This window comes from Rhipicephalus microplus, chromosome 7 (genome assembly GCF_043290135.1).
Source record: "Rhipicephalus microplus isolate Deutch F79 chromosome 7, USDA_Rmic, whole genome shotgun sequence".
In the NCBI taxonomy this organism is placed as follows: domain Eukaryota; kingdom Metazoa; phylum Arthropoda; class Arachnida; order Ixodida; family Ixodidae; genus Rhipicephalus; species Rhipicephalus microplus.
In genome coordinates, this window is record NC_134706.1 from 6,746,729 (window position 1) to 6,769,177 (window position 22,449).

Below are 22,449 nucleotides of genomic sequence, written 5' to 3' on the forward strand. Positions count from 1 at the left end.
GCGTTGGGCCCCTTCAGATGATGAGGGGGCGGGGACGCAACCACCCCGTCTAATTCCCCTTTCAAGAATGCACGCCTATGCGAGTATACTTGCAACCCCCACTCGTGGCAAGTAGCTATACGTCCTCGACCACCTGTGATAGTATTTCCAAGAACTTTGCGAGATCGCCACTGTGGTGCAGTCGTTTTGATGCCCGACAGCAGACCTGATGGTCGCGGGTTCAATTCCGACCGCGGTGGTCGCGTTCTGATGGCGGCGAAATCCCATAGGCCCGTTTTGACGAAATTTTCTTAGCCTTCTGCCGCAAAGCAAGACATCGGAGTTGTTTTTCTGGCCCATGCTTCTGTCGAGTAATACAGTGACACCAACGACTGTTTATCTGCAGAGACTTAACGGTGTTCACAACTCTTGTTTCCGACTAAATAACAACACCCGCGTCCCACAGTGCGCGAAAACAATGCTGTTGTGGCAACATTGTTTTCAACCAAAAAAAAAACGGACTCACCCTGGCTGTACTTTGTAGCACTGCCATGCTTGTAAACACCTGTCCTATACTGAGCAACGAAGGTGTCAAAGTTATCGCCACACACATTTTTTTTTTAAAGCTGCCGCAGGTGTAAACGCGGCAATGTTCCAGAGACAAAGAGAAGCGTTCGATCACACAGTGACCGAGCTTTTTAGTGTTTGGCGTTACCATTGAAAACGCACCGCTTCTCCAAGGTTTCGAACAATAAGGTATAACGCAACTCGGGCATACTGCGCTGGCAGGCCAATGAGAACAATGATTTTTTTTTTCTATCGCGGCCTCCGAGCTTTGTGGTAGGTGACGCTGCATGGGCTCGTGCGCTGGCCCCGCAGCTGCGAGGAGTCGGCTCTTCTTTTGGATGCCCCGTTGTGACGCCGAACCTACCAGGCGTGTCGAACCAAAAACCCCGGATACGCCATCTGGTTCGTATACATCCCGTTACGCATGTACTGGGTGACATCCGCGCTCTTTTCGCATAGAAGGCTTAGTTGATGGGTATTACAGCATAGACGCAACGAGACACAAGGAATACAAAGGACATAGTGCTGTCCTCTTTGTGCCTTGTCACGTTTTGCGTTTTATATATGTACCATGTATCACCAACTGGCCTATCGGCAAATGTTAAAGGAGGCATGTCACGTGTTACCACCCGAACACCCTCGTACGGAGAGAGTACCCAAGTCCCTAGATTTACTAACAATTTTCGATGGTGAGGCTATGTCGTTGCGGCACTGCGTTGACCATATAGGCGTGAACAGAATTCTTCAGTCGGGGGCCCAAGGTTCATCGCATCCCCCCCCCTCTCTCCCCTGTTTTGTCGAGTAAGCTAATGATTGAAAAAAAAATGAAAATGAAGGAATGACACGCTTTTCGCAACGTTATGCCTTTGATTCTCCGCTTTCCGAGGAGGCTAAAGACGTTTCCGAATGCAGTACCACAAGCCGCCATTATCTTAAATAAAATCGAGTTGAATGACGAGACAGGTCTGACTCAGCGAGGTTGCGGGGCGTACTTGCCCCCCCCCCCCCCCCTTGGTAATTATAAGGGGTTTGGATAGAGGGGCACTGCCTTCCACCCTTGTGCGCACGCTATGGCGTTGACGTTTTCCAACGCACATGATGACGGAGACCAATCGCTTTCCTGACTACGATCTGCGGACGTTGAAATTATGAACAAAATGTCTCGCGTCTTGGTTTAGCTTGGTATTAGGGACCTTTGATACGCATTTTGACAGGGCAGTAAAATATCGACAGAAAGAGAGACAAAAAAAAAACGCGAAACTATTTTTTTTTCTTTTTGAGTGTACGACCATATTTCTTTAATGCGGCACCGCCAGAACTAAGCGATGCACGTGACAATCGTGGCATAGTTTCGATGGTCTAGCATGTGCCTTTGTTTACCATCGGCAAAGCTAGTGGCCTAAACGAAAGTATACCTGTATAGAAACATAAAACCTACCGCTTTATCACGTTACGAGACCTCCCAGATATATACGTATAACAAAGGCCTATTTTTTGGAATGCGCAGCATACTGTCTACACTAATGCCCTTGTCCTTCAAGGCTGTTACAACCATCGAATGGTTTTCACACTTCTCTATACACGAGAGCGACTATATTTTAACAGCATTCGATAAGTGATGCCGTGGTTAACGTTCAAAATACTTCGTGCCGTTCTTTTTTTTTTTTTGTACCCATGATTTACACCATGAGTGATCCCATGTAACTTCGTGGGAGAGCTTGCGCACGAAAAACAGAATGATTACGATAGCACGTTTTGCAGCGCTTCGCGATAATCAGTATATTGCCACGAGTGTTGTTTTGTTGTGCTCAGATTAAGCCAACAAATACTGTGAACAGTACTCGAAGCAGATCACGCCTGTGATCGAGAACCTTCGCGTTTGTAGTAGATCATTTTGTTATCATTGCGCGCGTGACGCGAACACATAAGATGGATTGATATGTGGGGTTTAACGTCCCAAAACCGCCATATGATTATGAGAGACGCCGTAGTGGAGGACTCCGGAAATTTCGACCACCTGGGGTTCTTTACCGTGCACCCAAATCTGAGCACACGGGCCTACAACATTTCTGCCTCCATCGAAAATGCAGCCGCCGCAGCCGGGATTCGATCCCGCGACCTGCGGGTCAGCAGCCGAGTACCTTAGCCACTAGACCACCGCGGCGGGACAGAACACTGAAGATTGTCCCAGAGCTTGCGCGACCAAGAGTCGTGAGGCTGGAAAGTCTGACGCATGATGTATGAAAGACGGTGCGCCCGAATGCTTTTCAGTTGATCGAAGGTCGACGCTCCGTGTGTGCCAGTGTGCATCACTGTAATCTGAGTTTACGTTTACCAGTCCCCAAGTTCGACCAAATAAACAGTTTCATCGTGTACACACTAGTCTTCGTTCGCGTCACATCTCCGTGACAATATCTAGCTCCGTATATCTCTCTTACAGGCCGCTTTTGAACTATAATTGTTGACGTTGTTATCACCAAAAACCACGATATGACAATGAGAGACGTCGTGCACATACAGGGCTTTGCGAACTTCGGCCGCCTGTGGTTCTTTGAAGTTAGCCTGTATCTAAGGACACGGGCTTCTACCATCTAGCACGTTAAAGAACACCAGACGGTCGAAATTACCGGAGCCTTCCATGGACTGTTCTCTCATGATCATATGGTGTTTTTGGGGCGTTACACCCGGATAATTATTATTATTATTATTATTATTATTATTATTATTATTATTATTATTATTATTATTATTATTATTATTATTATTATTATTATTATTATTATTATTATTATTATTCGCAACTTAGGAAATGCACTTGGTACACCTGGAGGGGCGGACTTTACTTTGGCGAGGTAGAGGGGGTCTGATTCATCTTTACGTACGTTTGTGCACACTTGTATGTGTATACTCACATATGCAAACTAAAGCTACATAGGGGCAGATGCTGAAATACTGCTTCCGCCGATTCCACTCTGACTGTCCCACTGTACACCAGTGTACTGTGCTGCTCGAACTTATAACACTCGTGATTACTAAAAGAAGCTGAGTCGATCACAATAACAAACATAAAAAACGAGAGTAAACTAGAGTGCAATAATGACATGCTGTTAAAAAGAAATTATACACGTGCAAGTACTAAGCGTAATATTTAGGAGCAGTGTCTTTTTTTTTTCTTTGCTAATTCTATTCTCTTTTACCCGGCCCCCACGCGCTTGATTACGGACTCTCGATAGCAGTTCTAGCCACAGAAGCGTTTACATTTTTTGATGGCACAGTTTTTATATAGCGTAGGTGTCGGGCACATGTGAATACAGACAGTTTCAAAATGAGCCAATATTATGTGAAGACGAGACACTTTCTTTCTTTGCGCACTCCAAGCACTTTTGGCGTCTATCTGCTTATCTATTTATCTATCTATCGATCTTTCTATCTAGCCACTTGCGTCTGGGTGCTCTCCTGATCACCCCCTTAACTTGGGATAAACCAAAATTAGTATGGGAGGGTAAGATGGTTTCACGAATATGACGCGCTAGTCAAGACACGAATAATGTCACTATACCGTATAGCGTACGTCGTCAAACACTTCCCGCCAGACAGTGGCACATACTCGCGGGCGGGTATGTGTGATTGGTAGCCGGGTATGTGCCACAGGTCACTGACACTTAGCATCCACCCAGAAACAACGAGAACACAGAGCCTTCACCTTGTTCACTGACTCTCCGTACGCATGACGAGAACACAAACACACATGGGTAATTTTAACGTGTGAGCGTTCAGAAAACCTCACATCGTCAGCGATGACCCGGCGAATGCAAATAATAAATGCCGCAGGGTCCCAGGAGGAATCGAATTCAAGCGTTCTTCGTGGCAATCGAACATTATACCACTGAGCCACGCCAGGTCTCGGAACTACTTTTCAAACACGCCTATACTGTTCGTGAAACGTCAACTATGGTTGCAGTGCTGGCTATCTAACTATATAACTTATTACACATGTGCTCCTATGGTACAGCCGTCACGTGTCGCTAACGTCAATCGTTGTTAAGGTCTGACCACATGCAACCGTTGCAGCTCGTCAGCGCGGAGCTTTTCGACTCGGCGTCGAGCCCTCCTCCAATGGAGAGAGGAGGCACGTGGCTACGCCAAGCTGCGCGTCCATCCTCTCCACAGGGAGAGGGCATGACACCGCGTCAAAAAAACTCCGCGCTGACGAGCTGCAACGGTTGCATGTGGTCAGGCCTTTAGGTGCCACGTGCTGAAGTTGATTTATGTAGCAGTGTCTAGGGCTACTATCCTCGCGAGCACGAGTGCTTCATAATTTATTGATTGATATGTGGGGTGTAACGTCCCAAAACCACCATATGATTATGAGAGACGCCGTAGTGGAGGGCTCCGGGAATTTAGACCACCTGGGGTTCTCTAACGTGCACCCAAATCTGAGCACACGGGCCTACAACATTTCCGCCTCCATCGGAAATGCAGCCACCGCAGCCGGCCGGGATTCGAACCCGCGCCCTGCGGGTCAGCAGCCGAGTACCTTAGCCACTAGACCACCGCGGCGAGGCCACCAGTGCTTCATATCAGCTTATCGCTTCTATACCCATGTCCCTGTTGGCATCGTCGCGCAAGTGCAAACAACTGGTTATATAAATATCTGCAACTATTCTACATACGTATGTGCGTGCGAGATATATACATATATTTAGTGCCAATTTATGACGTCTCACTCAAAATTTAAAAAAAAAGTAACAATACGGTCACCTCCCGTCCGCATGTGTCGCGTCAAGTCAATTCCCAATGTGCGTGCAGGGGATCTGCAGTTTTTTTTTTTTTAACGAAACATCGCGATCTTAGCACGTGCCATATTTCCTAGACACTGAAGTATATACGAGCACAAGTGCGCGCAAGAAATTTTACGGAAGAGTGTACTTGCCTCTCGTGCATTTCGATTTGCTAGCTTTTGCTTTACCAGTTACGACTCGTAACTGCATCAGCGTGTGCGCAGCCCTTATGCGCCGGAACCCTCACGAAGTCATCAGGTCTGGCGCAGTTACCTTTATCGCAATCAGAGTGAATCTCTACGTCACTTTTCTTATAACACGCAGGATGTTTACGAATGAAAAAAATAATAGTAGACGGGCCCTCCGAAGGATGGGCTTACTTTTGTCACTTGCGATTGTTCTTCCCTTCTGCGATACAGTTAGGGTTTTAATCACGGAGACGTTTGACATGCCGTGTGGGATTTTCCGCGCGAGACAAAACGAATTGAATGTTAAGGTTATCTAACTTCACTTACTTTTTCTACCATATTGCCTTATTGTTATTTTTTGTGATTGCATCAATCCCCCATTTAGTAAACTATCTACTACTAAAGTTATTCAGAATATAAGAAAAATATTATATTAAACAAGATACCGTCTGTTTTATGGCCGATCACCCAGCATGGGTTGCACCAGGTTACTAAGGAACGACCAACCAACTTGAGCATCTTGCATGATCCACACACGCAGAAAAAAAAAAAAGCACGAGATATCGTACCAAGTATCCTTGTTTTTGTTGGTGGGTTTTTTTTCTCCTCAATAATAACTGTTGGTCTCGAAGTGGAACACGGACACAGTAGACGCGCTCGAAAGGAACCAAACAACGCACATTTATTTAACTACTTTAAAACGACGATATCGCCAGCCGATGAAATATACATCAATTGCGATGAACAAGCTAAAACAACCTTGCACAACATTCCACAACACTCAACAGCATAGCAAACACAAGGCGGCGTCACCAAACGCTCGACTCACCACGAGGGCCCACGGATGAATGGATGGATGGATATGGTTGTACCCTTTAGATCGGGCGGTGGCTAGCGCCACCAAGCCGTAATACCTAATGAACCAAAAGCTATATTTACTTCGTATTTGGCCCGATATGTCTTGGTTCGCAGTACTCCCGTCCTGGCCTCAAACAGTAGAAAACTACCCCGAGTATTATCATAGATCCTTTCCTTGGCAATTTCCTGCTTAAAAGTTCAATAGATCTCTAGTGCGGACTTCTTAATCATGCCCATTCTCCACATGTCAGTCTCCGTTTCCTTCACTTTCTTCTTAACCGATAGTTCTTTTTGATTTGGCCACCTGCTGTTTTCTAAGTATTTACCAGTCAACTTCCTGGTTCGCTTCCTCCATTTTGTATCGACATTCTTCATGTACAAGTAGCTGAAAACCTTCCTAGCCCACGGCAGGCGACCAGCAGCGCCGTCTACCGCGAACCCACCGCAAGAGCCTGCCGGTCGCTCCAACCGCCACACGCGGAAGAGGGCCGCTCATGATCTCCTGAGCGCCGCCACTCAGGCTTGCCGCCAGGCGTCTCTACCAACGTGACCTCGCTCACCACGATGATGATGGTGGTGATGAACGCTCGCGAGCACAACGCCACCTACAGCTCGATAGTTGTCACCCCTGAATGGGGCTTATGCGCGAGACACGTGCGCCATGAGGCGCAAACAACATTACAGGGGGTGTTATCACCCCCACATAACATAATCAATAATGACTAGCACATCATTTTTTGACAGTTATTTTTGTGTGCATGCAGTGTAACACGTTTTGCGTATATTTTGTTCTTCCTTCCCAGCTGCGTGTTTTCCCGTTCTATATTACCTTCACGGCTTCACTTATAAGCCTATTATTAATGACTTATTATACAAGTTAATGTTGTTGCCCCTTTTTATACTACGTTTACGTCGTGTTGCACACTAGTCCCCAGTGTAATACCATTGATGAGAATCTTAAGAGGTACTATTGCGCAAATTAGAAAAAAAAAGGAGGGCGGGGCGTGCGCTGGGGGGCTAGTTGGTAGCACGTGATGTGATCTGAGCGCGTCCAGTCTTCTCGCTGCTCACCATCTCCGGACTGAGAACTGGCTAATCTCCCTATCCTTCCGTTTTTCTCAACGAAGTGCTTAGCTCGAGGTCGCGGGTTCGTTTCCCGGTCACGGTGTCCGAATTTCGATGGGGCCGAAGCGCAAACAACCGTGTTTTAGGTGCACGTTAAGGAGACGCGGGTGGTGAATATTATTAGGGCGCCCCCCGCTACCCCATGCCTCACATTCGTTTCATGACTCTGCCCTTTAAAATCAAACAATTTTTCTCCTCCTCCTCCTCCTCCTCCTCCTCCTCCTCCTCCTCCTCCTCCTCCTCCTCCTCCTCCTCCTCCTCCTTCTTCTTCTTCTTCGTATTATTATTATTATTATTATTATTATTATTATTATTATTATTATTATTATTATTATTATTATTAGCAAAAATGACGTCACTGACACTGCCACAGCTTTGCGTTTTCTCAAGGTGTATGTTTTCACTCCTATTAAATATGACTTTTTTTTTTCTGCAGCGGTGCCCGCCATGTTCACATTGCCGGCAGCAGCGTTCTGTGCAATCGTTATTATATCTGTCACAACTCAAGCAAACGCCGATTTAAGTAAGCCATATGTGGTTTCATTACGCAGAAAAGCATACTCAATCGCCCATCACTCTCCTAAAAGCTCTCGCTGATAGTCACCCCTTCTTTTTTTTTCTTTTTTTTTCAGAAGGCTTTCCGACAGCGCGATGTCACGTTGTGCAAATCCCAGATGTCATGGGTATCAAGCAGGTATGGTGAATATATATATATATATATATATATATATATATATATATATATATATATATATATATATATATATATATATATATATATATATATATATATATATATATATATATATATATATATATATATATATATATATATATATATATATATATATCTTATGAGACCACGTCCGGTACGGCAGCAACCAGGTTATCCTTCTTTAATCCAGGCGCACGAGCCAGAGAGCCAGCCCACGTGACATACGATGATGATCACTACAATGGTTTGGTCATGCAGATGAAGATGAAGTACATAGTCAGCGCTCACAATATATATATATATATATATATATATATATATATATATATATATATATATATATATATATATATATATATATATATATATATATATATATATATATATATATATATATATATATATATATAGAATAAAATAAATCTGGGGTACAGGAGTTTGGGACTATAGGGGCAGAATTCAGTACACGTAGGGCGGTCACATAGATTATCGTGGTTCAGAATCCGTACAATTAGGTAGTTACATAAAACATGTTGTTTATTGACAAAATACCATGAAAGGGAGTAATGAAATTTATAAGAACTGCCTTGAAAAGCGATGTATACTGGACCTGGCGCGAGTCAGCGAAATTTATGGCGTTTAATGTTGACGCTTAAAGTGCGTAATTACTTATTCTTTGTTGCTCGTAAATGTAGAGCAAGGCGAGTGCTTGGGGCCACACAGTACAGGCAAACAAGCGCTATTGTAGCGCCGCAGCAATCGCCTTCGGTGTCTATGGGAGTTTTTTTTTTTTTTTTTTTTGCAAGTGATGCTGCCTACACGGCGTAAAACTATTCGTCGTAACTATAGCCTAACTCCAGAGGACCACGTTAAGAAAAAAAGTTGCAGAGTATTCCTAAGCGTACCTATAAGAGCACGAAAGTGTTTATCTGGTTGTCGTGAAGGAGGCATGTTGCAGAGATGTTTTTTTGTTATAAATATTCACACGCACCGCCGTCGTAATTAGAGCTGCAGAAGAAGTGGGATTGTCATATACGGTTACTAGCACAGCAAACAAAACTACAAGGAAACACTACGAATCGTAAAACAAACGCAAACAAAAAAAAACATTGACTTTGATTCGTCATCGCCGTCGAAGTCGCCGTGCTGTTCTGCATACGAAGTAGGCGCGCGGCTCATTCAAACAGAGGTCACGTGATCTGCCCAGAAAGCAAAACCTCAAGTGGGAGGTGAAGGAGAGTCGAGAAGACTGTAAACGAGAATCAGTGCTCCACAACATTTCATTCATTTAGCCAGACGAGACCAACAGATGCGTTACAACGAGTACTACATTTTACAATTCCCACTTTCTTTTTTTGTGCATATTTTTCAGTGTCTGAACGGAACGCTGAACCTTTGTGGGTTAACTAAGGTGAGTTCATTTGGTTATGTTAACGGATTCCTTGACATATTTATTTTTTACAATACCGGTAACAATTTAATGACGAAAGTGCACAACAGTTTCTGATGTACATTGCTCTTGGTGGTGCCCCGTACGCGACCAATTTTAACTATAACACACGGAAGCCAGAGCATATGGACGAGCCCATCTTTAAAGCAACATGTTTGCTGATTCATTATTTCTTACTGCGCTGCTGTTAACTAGACAAAAACGAGAAAGGGACTGCAGGACAGGTGGTGCGCAAACTTACAACTGGCTTATTCACATCATGCGAAGTGTCAAATATGGGTTAGCAGTCAGATAGGATGAATGGGGTGAATGGCTGGGCATGAGGGAGAGAGTAGATAAAATACTCAAAGATAATGCAGAAATATCACATATGCAATCGTAAGAGCAGACGAAATTTTCGTCGTCGTCCGTATAGCCCAACAAAAAGTGATGAACCACCACCAACTAGTAATTCATCGCTCTGTTGAATGTTTTCTGAACGATGTTTATTTGTTTATCTATTGTGTGGCTATCTTCGGCCTTAGCGGTCCCCTCTTCGTGGTATCAGTGGACTGTATCCATATTTTCATACCCCAACAAAACATAGCGTAAAACGTAATATTTCTTTCCATATGCAGTTCTCTTACTTCTCAAGAGCCAGAAAGAAATCTTTGAGGCTGTTTTCTCACGTTTCTGGACATATTTTTTTAGTCATTCATTTCTCGATAATAAACGGGCTGTAAATGTTTGTCATCGGCTTCTCCGAATAGGCGATTGATTGCCATAATAATTGTGTAATTAAGAGACATGACATGCGCAAATAAAAATAAAACTGCATATTTCGTTCACCGCGTTTTTATTTTAATTGTGAAAAGCAAGCAAATATTTTCGAACATTTAAATGTTTCGATGCTTAAAACGATACCAAATTTAAACATATGTCATTTCCAAGATAATGTAGAATTTGCTCCCAAAGTAACCGAAGAAAAACTGTCCGTTCAAAGCATCCCGAAGCCAACCAACTTTCTTCTTTTTTTAATTCTTTAGCATGACCGAAAAGTCGCCTCCAAGAAACTTGGCAAGGTAAGCCTGCTCATCGTTTAAACTGAGAAAGCACAAGAGTAAGTATACACCTAAGCGGCTGCAGTTGCATGGCCAGGAGGTGGCACCCAGGCCCGTGTCCCCCCCCCCCCCCCCTGCCCCGAAGCTTTCTCTTGCCGTGCCTATACATAGCGCGAAAGGACCATTTGCCGGCCCGGCCCCTACTTTAGATAAGAAGGAGATGTCCACCCCTCTCCAACGAAAAAAAAAAAGTTCTGCATAAAACCTAGCATGGATGCACTTATTAAGTGCATTCATGCAGGGTTTTATGCCGAATTGCTTAATATGCATGTTTTATGCATATTAAGTACATCCATGCATAGAATCACACGCTGTTGAAATATGCTATATAGACAATTATTACTTGCCGATATACTGTCTTATGTTCATTGCCTCTGTATGTTCCGCCTTTGCCTCGTTATCGAGGCTAAAGCCTTGGATGATTCATCAAATTAGAGAAGTGACCTGTGTCGGCGGCGTTGGCGTCATCAAGCAGAAAAATTTATTTGACATGACATCCTCATGTAACGCTTTTGCGACATGACGTCATTATGACGCCACCATGCCATCGCTATGACAAGGCCCGCAACCACAGAAGCACCCCCCCCCCCCCCGAAATTTGGTAGAAGGTTTCAGCGTGGAAAAATAGTTAAAATAGTCGTTTTTCAAGGCTTTCAGCAGGTGCCCCCCCCCCCCCCCCCCCCGGAAATGTGAAATGTTTCCTGACTACGGTCTCGGCCTTACTGTCCCATCGTGGGAGCAGCCCGCCTAGGGCGCACGCCTTCGGACTTTCAAAATAAAGTTTTTCCCAAACCAAACAAAACGGGCCTGACTTGGCATTACACAACATTTCGGAGGCACTGCAATATATATGACTCGTGGCGTTCGGGTCAGCAGCAGAGCAACTCAGCCTCTGATCCACTGTGGCGGACAAGCATGTAGAATATGAAGTGGGGTCAATGAAAGAATAGCAATTTTATATTGGAATGAATCACCATGACAAGAGAAACAATACGTAGTAAATAATTTTTCTGTAAAGATGCTGAGAAACATGCGGTGTAGGTGAATAATTTCAGGCAATTTATTCTTACTTACAAACTGTTCTCTTTTCTTTGAACACGTTTTATTTGAGTGGAACCGGTTTCATTGAAGCCAGGGGGTTAAGAAACCACTTTTTTTTTTTTTTTTGATGGGGTTTGCTCTGAGTTTGTACTCACATGCGTGCAACATTCTGCTTTTCACTACAAGACTTCGTTTAAAATGAACAGATATTTACAGTTGTATAAAACAAAGAAACGAGCCCTTAAAAAATTCCCATCTTTCGTACAAAAGACAAGCCACGTTTTTTTTTTCTTCCTTTAATTTCAGTGTCTCGTGTCGTCGCTGTCCACAAGGAACTTCTTCGCCGTGCTCTTGGGGCTTCTGAGAGCTGGTCTACGATTCGCACTGCGAATAGCTTTTCCAGGCTGTAAGTAGATGACATATGCTCGCTTTTACGAACGTGTATCTGCGTGTCTCCAATGCACATCAAAACGCAATATAGGGTAGCAATAGGGTGGAAAGGTGGGCAAGTTGGTAATTCATGATGGTTCAGCAACTGGGAGCGCGAGGGTAAACACAGACACAAAGCAAAGAGGAGGCACACCAGCAAAGAGGAGGCACACAGCAAATTATAGGGTATACCTCAATTGATTGTTCTGCAATGTTAGGATTCCATCTTCTTTTGCACAAAATATTTCCATGACTCATTCATACCCAGAACTAGCTTCAGGTGGAATGACCTTTTCATGACATGACTTACATAGCAGATAACGTATTTCGGAAAAGCATTCCTCTTCTGTGAACGTGGGCGTGCTATCACCCCCTGTAAAGTGGTTTGCGCCTCGTGAAGCATACATGTCTCGCGAGTGGGCCACATTCAGGGTTGAAAACCATCGAGTGGTAGGTGGCGCTGTGCTCGCGCGCGAGTTCATCATCATCATCATAGCGCGGAAGCACCAGTAGCGACGCCTGGCGGCGAGGCTGGGTGATATTGTGCTACACATGAGACATGAGCGGCTCTCTGGCGCGTGGCGCTAGCTGTCGTCTCCCGCGGTGGGTCCATGGGGAGTCGTCCGCCGCGAGTCGTCTTCCGAAGGCCCGTCGTGGTGAGTCAAGCGTGGCGACGCCGCGGTATGGGTTTGTTATGTTGAATGAGTGCATTGGAATGGTGTATGAAGTTGTGTTTAGCATGTTGCTCACTAGCGGTGTTTTCGTTCGGCTGGCGATATCGTCGATACAAAAGTAATTGAATAAATTTATCTGATGTTGCTTTGGTTCGACCGCGTCTGCTGTGTCCGTTCGCTCCGAGGGCGCGTTGCCTCTTTTCGAGACTCCACACTCATGCATGTTACAATGGGCTTCTTCTTCGTCAGAAGTGCGTGCGGGAAGGGGGCGGGACGTAGTTCCTATTTTTACCAAAACTACAGCCACTGTGCCGGAACGCCCCCGTTCCACCAAAAGGCTAGCCAGTATCCAGAAACGTCTTCTGGAGCGGGAGACGGGTTCAACTATACTTTGTGAATGAGGATGAACATGCAGTCACTGACCAAGTAAACATGAAAACACGGAGACGTTTCGGGACCAGTACAGGTTCCTTCATCACACCGAGCAAGCAAGAGCTGTACACGGCCCTTTTGGGGGAGAAGCTCCCTATGCTGCGGGTCCTGCGTCTGCGATGTATGTATGTATGTATGTATGTATGTATGTATGTATGTATGTATGTATGTATGTATGTAGGTAGGTAGGTAGGTAGGTAGGTAGGTAGGTAGGTAGGTAGGTAGGTAGGTAGGTAGGTAGGTAGGTAGGTAGGTAGGTAGGTAGTCACCTCGACGGCCGGACTAGAGGAGCGGCACGCGCGCACCCTTTTCAATTGAGGAGGAAACCCGCGCACGTCAATCATGAATAAATAGTTGTTTCTGACGAAATAACTTACAGAGACGAGTATCGGTGACTTAATCTGCAATAAAATTTGCCTCAAATTTGAAGCTTATTAAAAAAAAAACTAGTATCAGAAGGATGCACTTTGTGCACTATCTGGCCAGAAAGGGTTGCCATGTTAAACTCGCTGGGCGTAAACTTCTTAGTTTTGGGAAGGGTTAACGAGGGTTGCGCCGCAGTGTCATGAATATAGTGAACTAGTATAGCCGTGAACTAGAGGCGGTGAAAGGTGGAAAGTAGACACGAAGCGCAGGCCGTAAGAAAGTGCGCGAGTGCCAGCTCTCGTTTAGTCCTTGTAATGCCCGCTGGATGGCGGCACTTCTATAAAATAAATATATGATAAAAAGATGCGAGATGGCGGTACTTGGAGTGTTCACTAGATGGACGGACGGACAGACAGATGCGCGGACGGACACACGGATGGACGCACAGACTGACGGATGCACGGACTGACGGACGGACGCTTCGCCCCACTCATCATCATGCACTCCGTGGATATATGCTGTGATTTTTTTTTTCGTTCTAAGATGTGACGTAATAAACAAATGAAGCTTGTCGGGTAGACTGTCCGCTGTCTTGCTGATAGCGTCCTTAACCTTGGGCTTAGTCAGTGACCGCATCTTTATCCTCACCATGCATACCTGACCCTACAAACTTTTGTTGAGCTCATAACCATATACTTCATGCATGTGCGCCCGCGTTTGTATGTGCGCGCGTATATATACACATCCAAAGTTGAATATTTTCGGGAGTATGCTTTCATCCCTCGAGCCTCCCTCCCCTCTAGTTACGCCCCTACCTCCTCCATTTCCTCTCCCACCGAGGCGCATACGATCAAAATGCAGAACACGAGGTGTAACTGGGAGGCCGCCGCACTACATGCCTCTGTTCCATGTGGTCGTTATAGTTTAGTTAGCGCGATTTGTACATTTTCTGAAGACGCATCGACTCCCCCGACAACAAATTCCATCTAAATGACGGTACTTGCAAGAATGTTAAGACTGAAAACGGCGCGAATACAGACATGGACACATAGGAAAAAAAAATCGCCAGCACCACGGGCGCCTAATGTATTGCAGTATATAACTGGGCTAGTTGGTATCGAGCCATGTATACACGGACTGTTCATGTCTGTGCCTGTGTGCGTGCGTTATCTATAGTCTAAACATGAATCAATACCAACAGCCCAAATATTCACGGTATTGCAAGAATGTACTTCAAAAGCGCATCATGCCCAGGTACAACTCTGACTTATTTCTCATTCGCTCACTTGTAGCTACCTCCGTGGTGTATCCATTCTGGGTGCGAGTCAAAACCTTCTTCCGGAGGAGGAAGCGACCCGAGGCCAGCACGATTATTTTCACGTCCAGACCGTGCAACGACACAGTTCCAGTTCTATTTCCAGACTTCCTCGGGATGGCTGATGTAAGAGCTGTTTTTTTGTGTGTTTACATTTATTAATTATGGAAAGCCTTTAGATGCCTCGTGAAGCACAAAAATTGGTCATCAGTGAAACTCCGTAAGCTACCACATGATCATGGTCCCGTCATTTTTTTTTTCCTCCCTTAAAACAAAATCTGCTGTTCTGAAACTTTCTGCTATCTTACTGACAAACTGTACTGTGCAAAAATATAAAAGCCATATTTTTACTTTGATCACTATACATAGCGAACATTAAGCCACAATATGAGTCAAAATGATGTTTTCTCCATGTTGGCCACAAAATTTTGGCAATATTTCGCTTCATTCGTTTCCGAAGTATTTTAATCATATATAAAATAATATAAAGCTGAAATTGTAAACATATTACTGGTGAAAAATGCGTGCTTTTTGTAAAAAAGCGCTACACATGTACCATATAGCAATTTTTCGCCAAAGCGAAAAAAATAAAATAAAACAGAAATGAATGAGCTATTATAGTCGGAAGTACAGCGCCTTAGGAGTGATGAAAATATTGTTTCGTATTAGTGACTCAAACCAGCGATATCATATCAAATATTTGGCGTGACACAGTTTCACTTGGCTGCCCAAATTTTGAAGTGCCCTCTAGGCAACAAGAAAAAAATGCGAAATATAACGCCTCAATAATTGCTTCTCTCATTCACACATACCTGCACGACTTCTTTCAGCATGATCGGAGATGTACGAAAATTGACCAGGTACACTTGATATGGAATGACCCACATACTAAAAAATTAATACTGATGAGTCAGCGTCATGAATATCATGATGGAGATAGTTAAGTGATTACTCTGTCGCTTCGGCAACGCCAAAGTTTTAACCAAAAAACGCGTTTATCTTGTAATCATGTTACGTCGATAGCCCCTTCAAACCTTAGGCTGCATGTACCTTAATGATCTATTGATTGATACGTGGGTTTTAATGACCATTGCGGCGAAGTGCACGTTGGTGATCATATACGATTTGAACAAGAGGCTTTACACTTGTCTGTTCTAAAGTTTTGTTCCTTTGAGGCTTTTCTATCAGTGCTTATTATTGAGAAAATATTCGAAAAATATTCAATTTGTCTATTATGCCCCATTTGATTCGAGTACTGAATCGAATACGACGCTATTATATTCCTCATTCAAATTGTTGGAATATTCGCACCACCCTAATTATTAGGCCACCGTGACTTAACTTCCCCAGCCAGATTAAGTTGAGTGAAATGTTTACCTTTTATTCGGCGCACACTGCGACAGCAGCATTTCACTATCATTGTGTTCACGTGTAAGAACATGGCTTGTGCTCAGCTGATGCTCCTGAGAATACTATATTAAAGCTACTTCTATGCAGTATCAGCTAGAGGCCTGTACCTACCGTTCACTCTTGTGGGATCGTGATTGTACTGATAGTTGAGGACTATATGTCTTCAAATATCTTCCAGCGTTCATCACCAAGCGTTAGTGGCGACAGAAATTAAAAAAAAACATTTAATTAGGCACGTATTTTAATAAAAAAAATTCTTTTACCACACGCAGTGCGTTCACCTCGAACACTTCATGTGCAGCAGGACAGGCAAGATGGACGTGAGTACAGTTTGGTCCGTACAGGCCCTCACTCTTGAAGTAACTCTATCAGCACAGAAATGCTAACGTGCCCATTTTTTTTACGACTTTGTAGATTGGATCAACGTTGGTGACGTCAATGCTGTCCATGGTCGTGGTGAGTGATTCTGCGTTCAGAAACGCCCCATATTTGCATTGAAAGCCGTCAAACCATGAAAGAGACTTCTAGTTCAGTCACTTCAACAACAACAACAACAGCAATAATAATAATAATAATAATAATAATAATAATAATAATAATAATAATAATAATAATAATAATAATAATAATAATAATGTATATTTAAATGCCTCGGTGGTGACTATCATTTCACAATAAATAAATGATTTAGATGTCATTAAACAGATACGCACATCGACATTTTATACGCAGTAATATTTGGTAATATGCAGGTTTTTCCTCGTAATTTATCTTTATTTGTTTGTTGTTGTTTTTTAGTAACATTAAAGAGTAGCCGGCACACAATAAAAAAAAAGGAAGGCGTCGTGATAAATGCAGAGAACGATGCTTATTAAAAATGATCAAAATACGAGCATGATTGCGGTAGCAACAACATCGAACACAGTAGTTATTCAACTTATACGCACCGGGCACTAGCGTCACACACGAAGTGTAAGTTCTGACATCGTAGTTCAGAGAACATTTATCAATATAATCAATATATGTTCTGTGTAGAAGCATATGAGTATAGAAGCGTTGTGTATTGCATTGCGATTGGCGCACACATATACAAAGAAAAAGCCTCAAGTACTAATGTAGAGCAGTGCACACCTACCTGCAGGGTGACTGTGTTAGAACATGTCTATTTTGCTTACATGTTAATGTCATAATTATGTACATAGTAGTTTTGATCGCACACCACGTACAAAAACATCGCAGTGCATCCTCAAGAAGCTGCCCTTCTTCAACGTGCTCCGGCTACTCCGAGAAGTGGTGTGCAACTTCTTGACGCTCGTGGTCAGCTTCTTCAGGAACAACAAGCGTCTCAGCTTCATGGCGCCTCTCATGGAACTGGTTCAGATAATATTGCAGTGTGAGTACCCGTAGAGAGATAGCTGAGGTCTTTTAACGCGAAAGCGTTTCTCGGATAGGTCGGCGAACGCGCACCCAACATGGCGTCCGCAAAAGGCGTGTCAGAAGAGCACGTGACCTCTCCCACCGGAAGTGACGCGCGCACCAACCACCGCTTTGTTGCGGCGTGTGAAAAGAGAATCACCGCAATAGAAGGGAAGTCCCGGCTCGAAGGGGAGATGGAAAGCTCGTAGCAATACTCGGCCCACAGCGCATGTGCTCCGACGTCTCAAAGACGTGGCCACCAACGTAGCATTCCTGTTTATTTTCTTATTTTTTTGGATACAAATATTGTATTTATTAAAATGTACAAGCAGGTGTGCTATCGTTAATTTTTTTTCTTTTTTACATGTGTACAAAAGACCTTTTTTGTTCGGTCACTGGGTACTGTGGACTGTGTTTTTATCAGTCTTTCTCAATCTGCACTCTAACAAAAATCGTATTCTACGAACAATTTTCTGTATATTTGCTGTTTAATATTTTTTGTAAAACCGGTACGGAGGCCTTTATTGATAAGACGGATGCTTGTGCTAGTTGATGATTGGTAATCAACATATTTGCACAGCGGAAGACTACGAGTAGTTACGACGTAACTACAGAAGAAGAGACAAGGACCGAAAGATCGCTGATTTCAACTGAATTTGTGTCTTCTTCTGTAGTTACGTCGTAACTATTCGTAGTCTTGCGCTGTGCAGATATATTGAGAGGCCTTTCGTCAGGTATTGCTATACCCTTGGCCTCTGTACCTTTCTTGTTGTAATTCAAGAAAAATTAACAACCTGAATATATGATCCCTCGTACACAAGCACCCAGCCAAAAGAAACGCTTTCGTGTCCTCGTATCATAAGAATATGTTCAGAGATGATTTGAAACATTTACGGTATTGTTCCGAGATAAAACTTTAAAGTCCAGATATCTTCCTCGGTCAAGTGTAGGCTTGTACATTTCTGCATAATTAAATGCATGTGTGTCAAACTAGCAACATGAAAGTCGTTAAATTTTATATTGCTCTAATACTCAACCTTTTTTTGCTCTGATTTATATTTTCTTATCTTGAAACCTCACATAAAATACTAGCAAGAGCCGCACTACATTAGCACACTATGATAACTTTACAGTACTCAATATTCTTCTATTCTTTCTGAATGATGTCATAATTCGAGGCATCACTGTGGTCAACTCCCATGTGAGCGACATCTGTACATGCGTGCACTTCTTGAGGTACATCGTTCTTGAGATTGGTTGACACTGTTTGGTGAAATCTGTTTTCACGAATACTTGTACTGCAACTTATTCGAAAAAAAAAAAACAATCCTTCTTGGGCCTCTCTCAGACTGTTTCTCTATCCAGTCAAAGATCAGTTCAATATTAATCCCATGATTTAGCTGTTTATCCTTACTTGAAGATAATGCCGGTTAGGCCTCATGCATCTACTATCCGTTAAAGGTACACTGAAGAGAACACCGAACACCAAAATTATTACTCGTGCGGCGAGAAGACACAAGGTAGACGCCCAAAAGGAAATGCGGCTAGCGACGCCGCCTCGAAAATCCCGAACCAATCTTCGTGACTTCATAGATGTTGACGGCGTCTGGTAGGGCCTACGTAGTTTCTAATAGACCAAATGAAGTGTATTGTTCTCCGAGGCATTACTCACGGCGTTAGAGTTTTCAGAGTACAACTGATTAATCTAAAGCAATTCATTGTTTCTCCTTTTTGACCGGATTAAACTTGACGCCAGCAAAGGTGCTATTTATCCAGCTGCAGCACTGACTTGTATACTACCTACGCCGAGTAACGTTGACTAGCACTGGATAATGTCAGAGAATCGTTAGCCGACGCCAGCTATATAGTGCTACATAAAAAACGTATTAAAAATGAGGAACAATTAAATGAACAAGATTGTCAGGGTACGCGTACACGAACAGCCGCCTCTTGTCTCTTGTTTCTTTTTTGCACTTTTTCATTTATCATTGAATTGCCAACTCATGCAGCAGTCCAGCCAATCAAGCGTTTAAATAACAGCAATGTTGCCCCCATTTAATCCCGCTCCAGTGCTTGAGTTGCCGGCCATCCTTGTTTACAGGAACGTTATTAGTGTAAGTTGACTGCGCTACTCTTACCCCCCGTATTCAAAAACGCTACTTGACTTGAACTTGACTTGAAACGGCCTTCAATGCAGCGCGTTCGCAACGCGTTTGTGCTGCATTGAAGTCGGTGGCAAGTCAAGATTAAGTCAAGCAGCGTTTCTGAATACGGGAGTTAGGCTTGCCACCATTTTATTCGGAATTTCGAGGACCACAGGACCTTCGTTTACAGTAAATTATTATAGAGTAGTAGGAATAGTACCTTCAATTGTCCTTTAATGTAGCTTAATCTCATCAGGTACTCTTTATAAGCATACTTATTAACCCATGATCTTTTACGAACATTCTTTCAGGTAAAATTGAAGAAGTCTTACCTATGCCACCAATAGCACTGCCAACTGCTGCACCAGAACTACCTTCAACTGCGCCACCGCAAGAAGAGCCCCCAACAGCGCCACCACAAGAACTACCCTCAGGTGTGCCGCCGAAAGAAGGTAGCCCCCTCCCGCCGACAGAGTCGCCCCCAGTTCCGACACCAACAGCGGCCCCGTCTGCACCGTCGACATTGTACCCATCTTTGTCGCCAGAAACGGCCTCATCTGTACCGCCAGAAACGGCCTCACCTGCGCCAACAGACGTCTCACTAGTGCCGTCCGAAGCTTTACTTGAGGCTGCAGAGGCCTCACCTGCTGCTGTGAAGACATCTTTGTCCCCGGAAAATGGACTTCCAGGTCTTAACTTCAATGGCCAATAAAGGCGCACTTACAAACGCTATACAGGAAAAGCAAAGCAGTGCTCTAATAAGTAGTTATGATTGTTTAGCGCACAAGCAACGTCACGATATAATAATAATTATTGTTGGTGTTTTCTCTTCAAAAACATAATATGATTATGAGGGACTTGGTATTAGAGGGCTCCAGAAATTTCGACCATATGCATATAGTGTTCATTTATGTGCACCTAAATGTCTTAGCCGTCTTGGAATTTCATTTCCAGTCTAAATGCCGTCGGCGCGCGGCCGGGAGGCGATATCACGTTCTTCAGGTCAGCATTCAAGCATTAAAACCGCTAGACAACCATGGCAGGTCACTACACCACGAAAAAAGGAGATACACAAAGGGGGGTGCTTGTCGTCCTTGAGTTGTTTAGACGCTGAACAGCCATTACTATGTGTTGCCCACAAGGCCGAAAGCCTATCATCGTGCTCTACAACAAAGGCAAAATCGGACTACTCAGTGACTTTCATACCCCTCCTATACTGAGTTTGTAGGAGCTAAACTGACCAGACTGCTGATTGCAATGTTTATCAACGTACAAAACTAGGCGAGTTGGCTAAGCTCAATGATGTAAAAAATCAGCGCAGTCGACGCACAAAAAAAGGAGGACACACGACAAGCGCTGTCCTGTGTCCTCCTTCTTTTGTGTGTCGTCTTTTTTGCGCTCGTTTCTTATCATTCTTTATAAAACGCGTAAACCACTTGTTCAGTGGGCAATGATGTGGCAGAATATTTGTTAATGCGAAGCATTTTGTTTAAAACGATTGAATTATTAAACTTTATTAAAAGTCCGGCAGCTTCTTTCGGGCAAGGCGGGGGAAGAGAAGATAAACCCCTGTCCCATAACACCCTCCATCGATGATGATGACGGTGCCTCCGGTGACGGCTCGAAGTCCTTAGACCCGGACGGCACCTTGGGCTTGCCACCTTAGTTAATAATTACATTTTTTCTCAGTCCCATTTAAACGCGGCTCTGGGTCATGGTGGGACTCCTCCAGCCTCTTGCTCAGGCGAATAAAGCGTCAGTAACTTCGGTTTGTTGGCATTACTAGTTGCACCTCTTTTTCATCATCATCATCACGACTACGCCCACTGCAGAACAAAGGCCTCTCCCGCGTACCGCCAGTCAACTGGGTCCTATGCTTGCTGCTGCCACTTTATACCCGCAAACTTCCTAATGTCATCTGCCCACCCAACTTTCTGTCTCTCCTTCAGCAGCTTGCCTTCTCTTGGAATCCAGTCTGTGATCCTTAATGAACATCGGTTATCTTGCGTACGCGCTGCGTTCCCTGCCCACGTTCATTTCTTGTTCTTAATTTCGAATACGATGTCTCTAACACTCGCTTGTTATCTGATACACTCTGGTCTCTTCTTGTCCCTTGTGGTTACACCTACCATTTTCGTTTACATTGCTTGCTGCGTTCTCCCTAACTTAAGTGAACCCCCTTTGTAATTCTCCAGGTTTCTCCTCTGTAGGTAAGTACCGGTAAGGTGCAATTGTTATATACCTTCCTCTTGAGGGATAGTGGCAATCTACCATTCATGACATGAGAATGCTTGCCGAATGTGCTCCACACCATTCTTAATCTTCTAGTTACTTTAATTTTGTGGTTCGGCTCCGCGGTTACTACCTGTCCTAAGTAGGCGTACTCTTTTACAACTTCAACGTTCGATGCTACCTATCTCGAAGTGATGTTCTCTTCCGAGGTTGTTGTACGTAACTTT

At 43.9% G+C, this 22,449-nt stretch overlaps 1 protein-coding gene across 1 annotated transcript; it reads left to right on the forward strand.

Moving 5' to 3' along the window:
• Positions 1-788: 788 nt before the first annotated feature.
• On the forward strand, positions 789-20,722 carry LOC142767251 (uncharacterized). The gene is made up of 11 exons (XM_075868543.1): positions 789-948; positions 7,935-8,021; positions 8,131-8,192; positions 9,586-9,624; positions 10,689-10,724; positions 12,111-12,210; positions 14,998-15,146; positions 16,703-16,750; positions 16,845-16,886; positions 17,670-17,823; positions 20,302-20,722. The coding sequence occupies exons 1-11, from the start codon at positions 834-836 to the stop codon at positions 20,700-20,702; spliced, it is 1,233 nt and encodes a 410-aa protein (XP_075724658.1). The 5' UTR covers positions 789-833; the 3' UTR covers positions 20,703-20,722.
• The last annotated feature ends 1,727 nt before the right edge of the window (positions 20,723-22,449 follow it).

What these genes read in the sequence shown, in the direction of transcription:
- LOC142767251 (XM_075868543.1), top strand. Translation starts at nt 834, where the DNA reads ATGGGCTCGTGCGCTGGCCCCGCAGCTGCGAGGAGTCGGCTCTTCTTT. An exon ending in GCGAATAGCTTTTCCAGGCT is followed by an intron (nt 12,211 to 14,997) that starts GTAAGTAGATGA and finishes GCTCACTTGTAG; the next exon opens with CTACCTCCGTGGTGTATCCA. An exon ending in CAATGCTGTCCATGGTCGTG is followed by an intron (nt 16,887 to 17,669) that starts GTGAGTGATTCT and finishes AAAACATCGCAG; the next exon opens with TGCATCCTCAAGAAGCTGCC.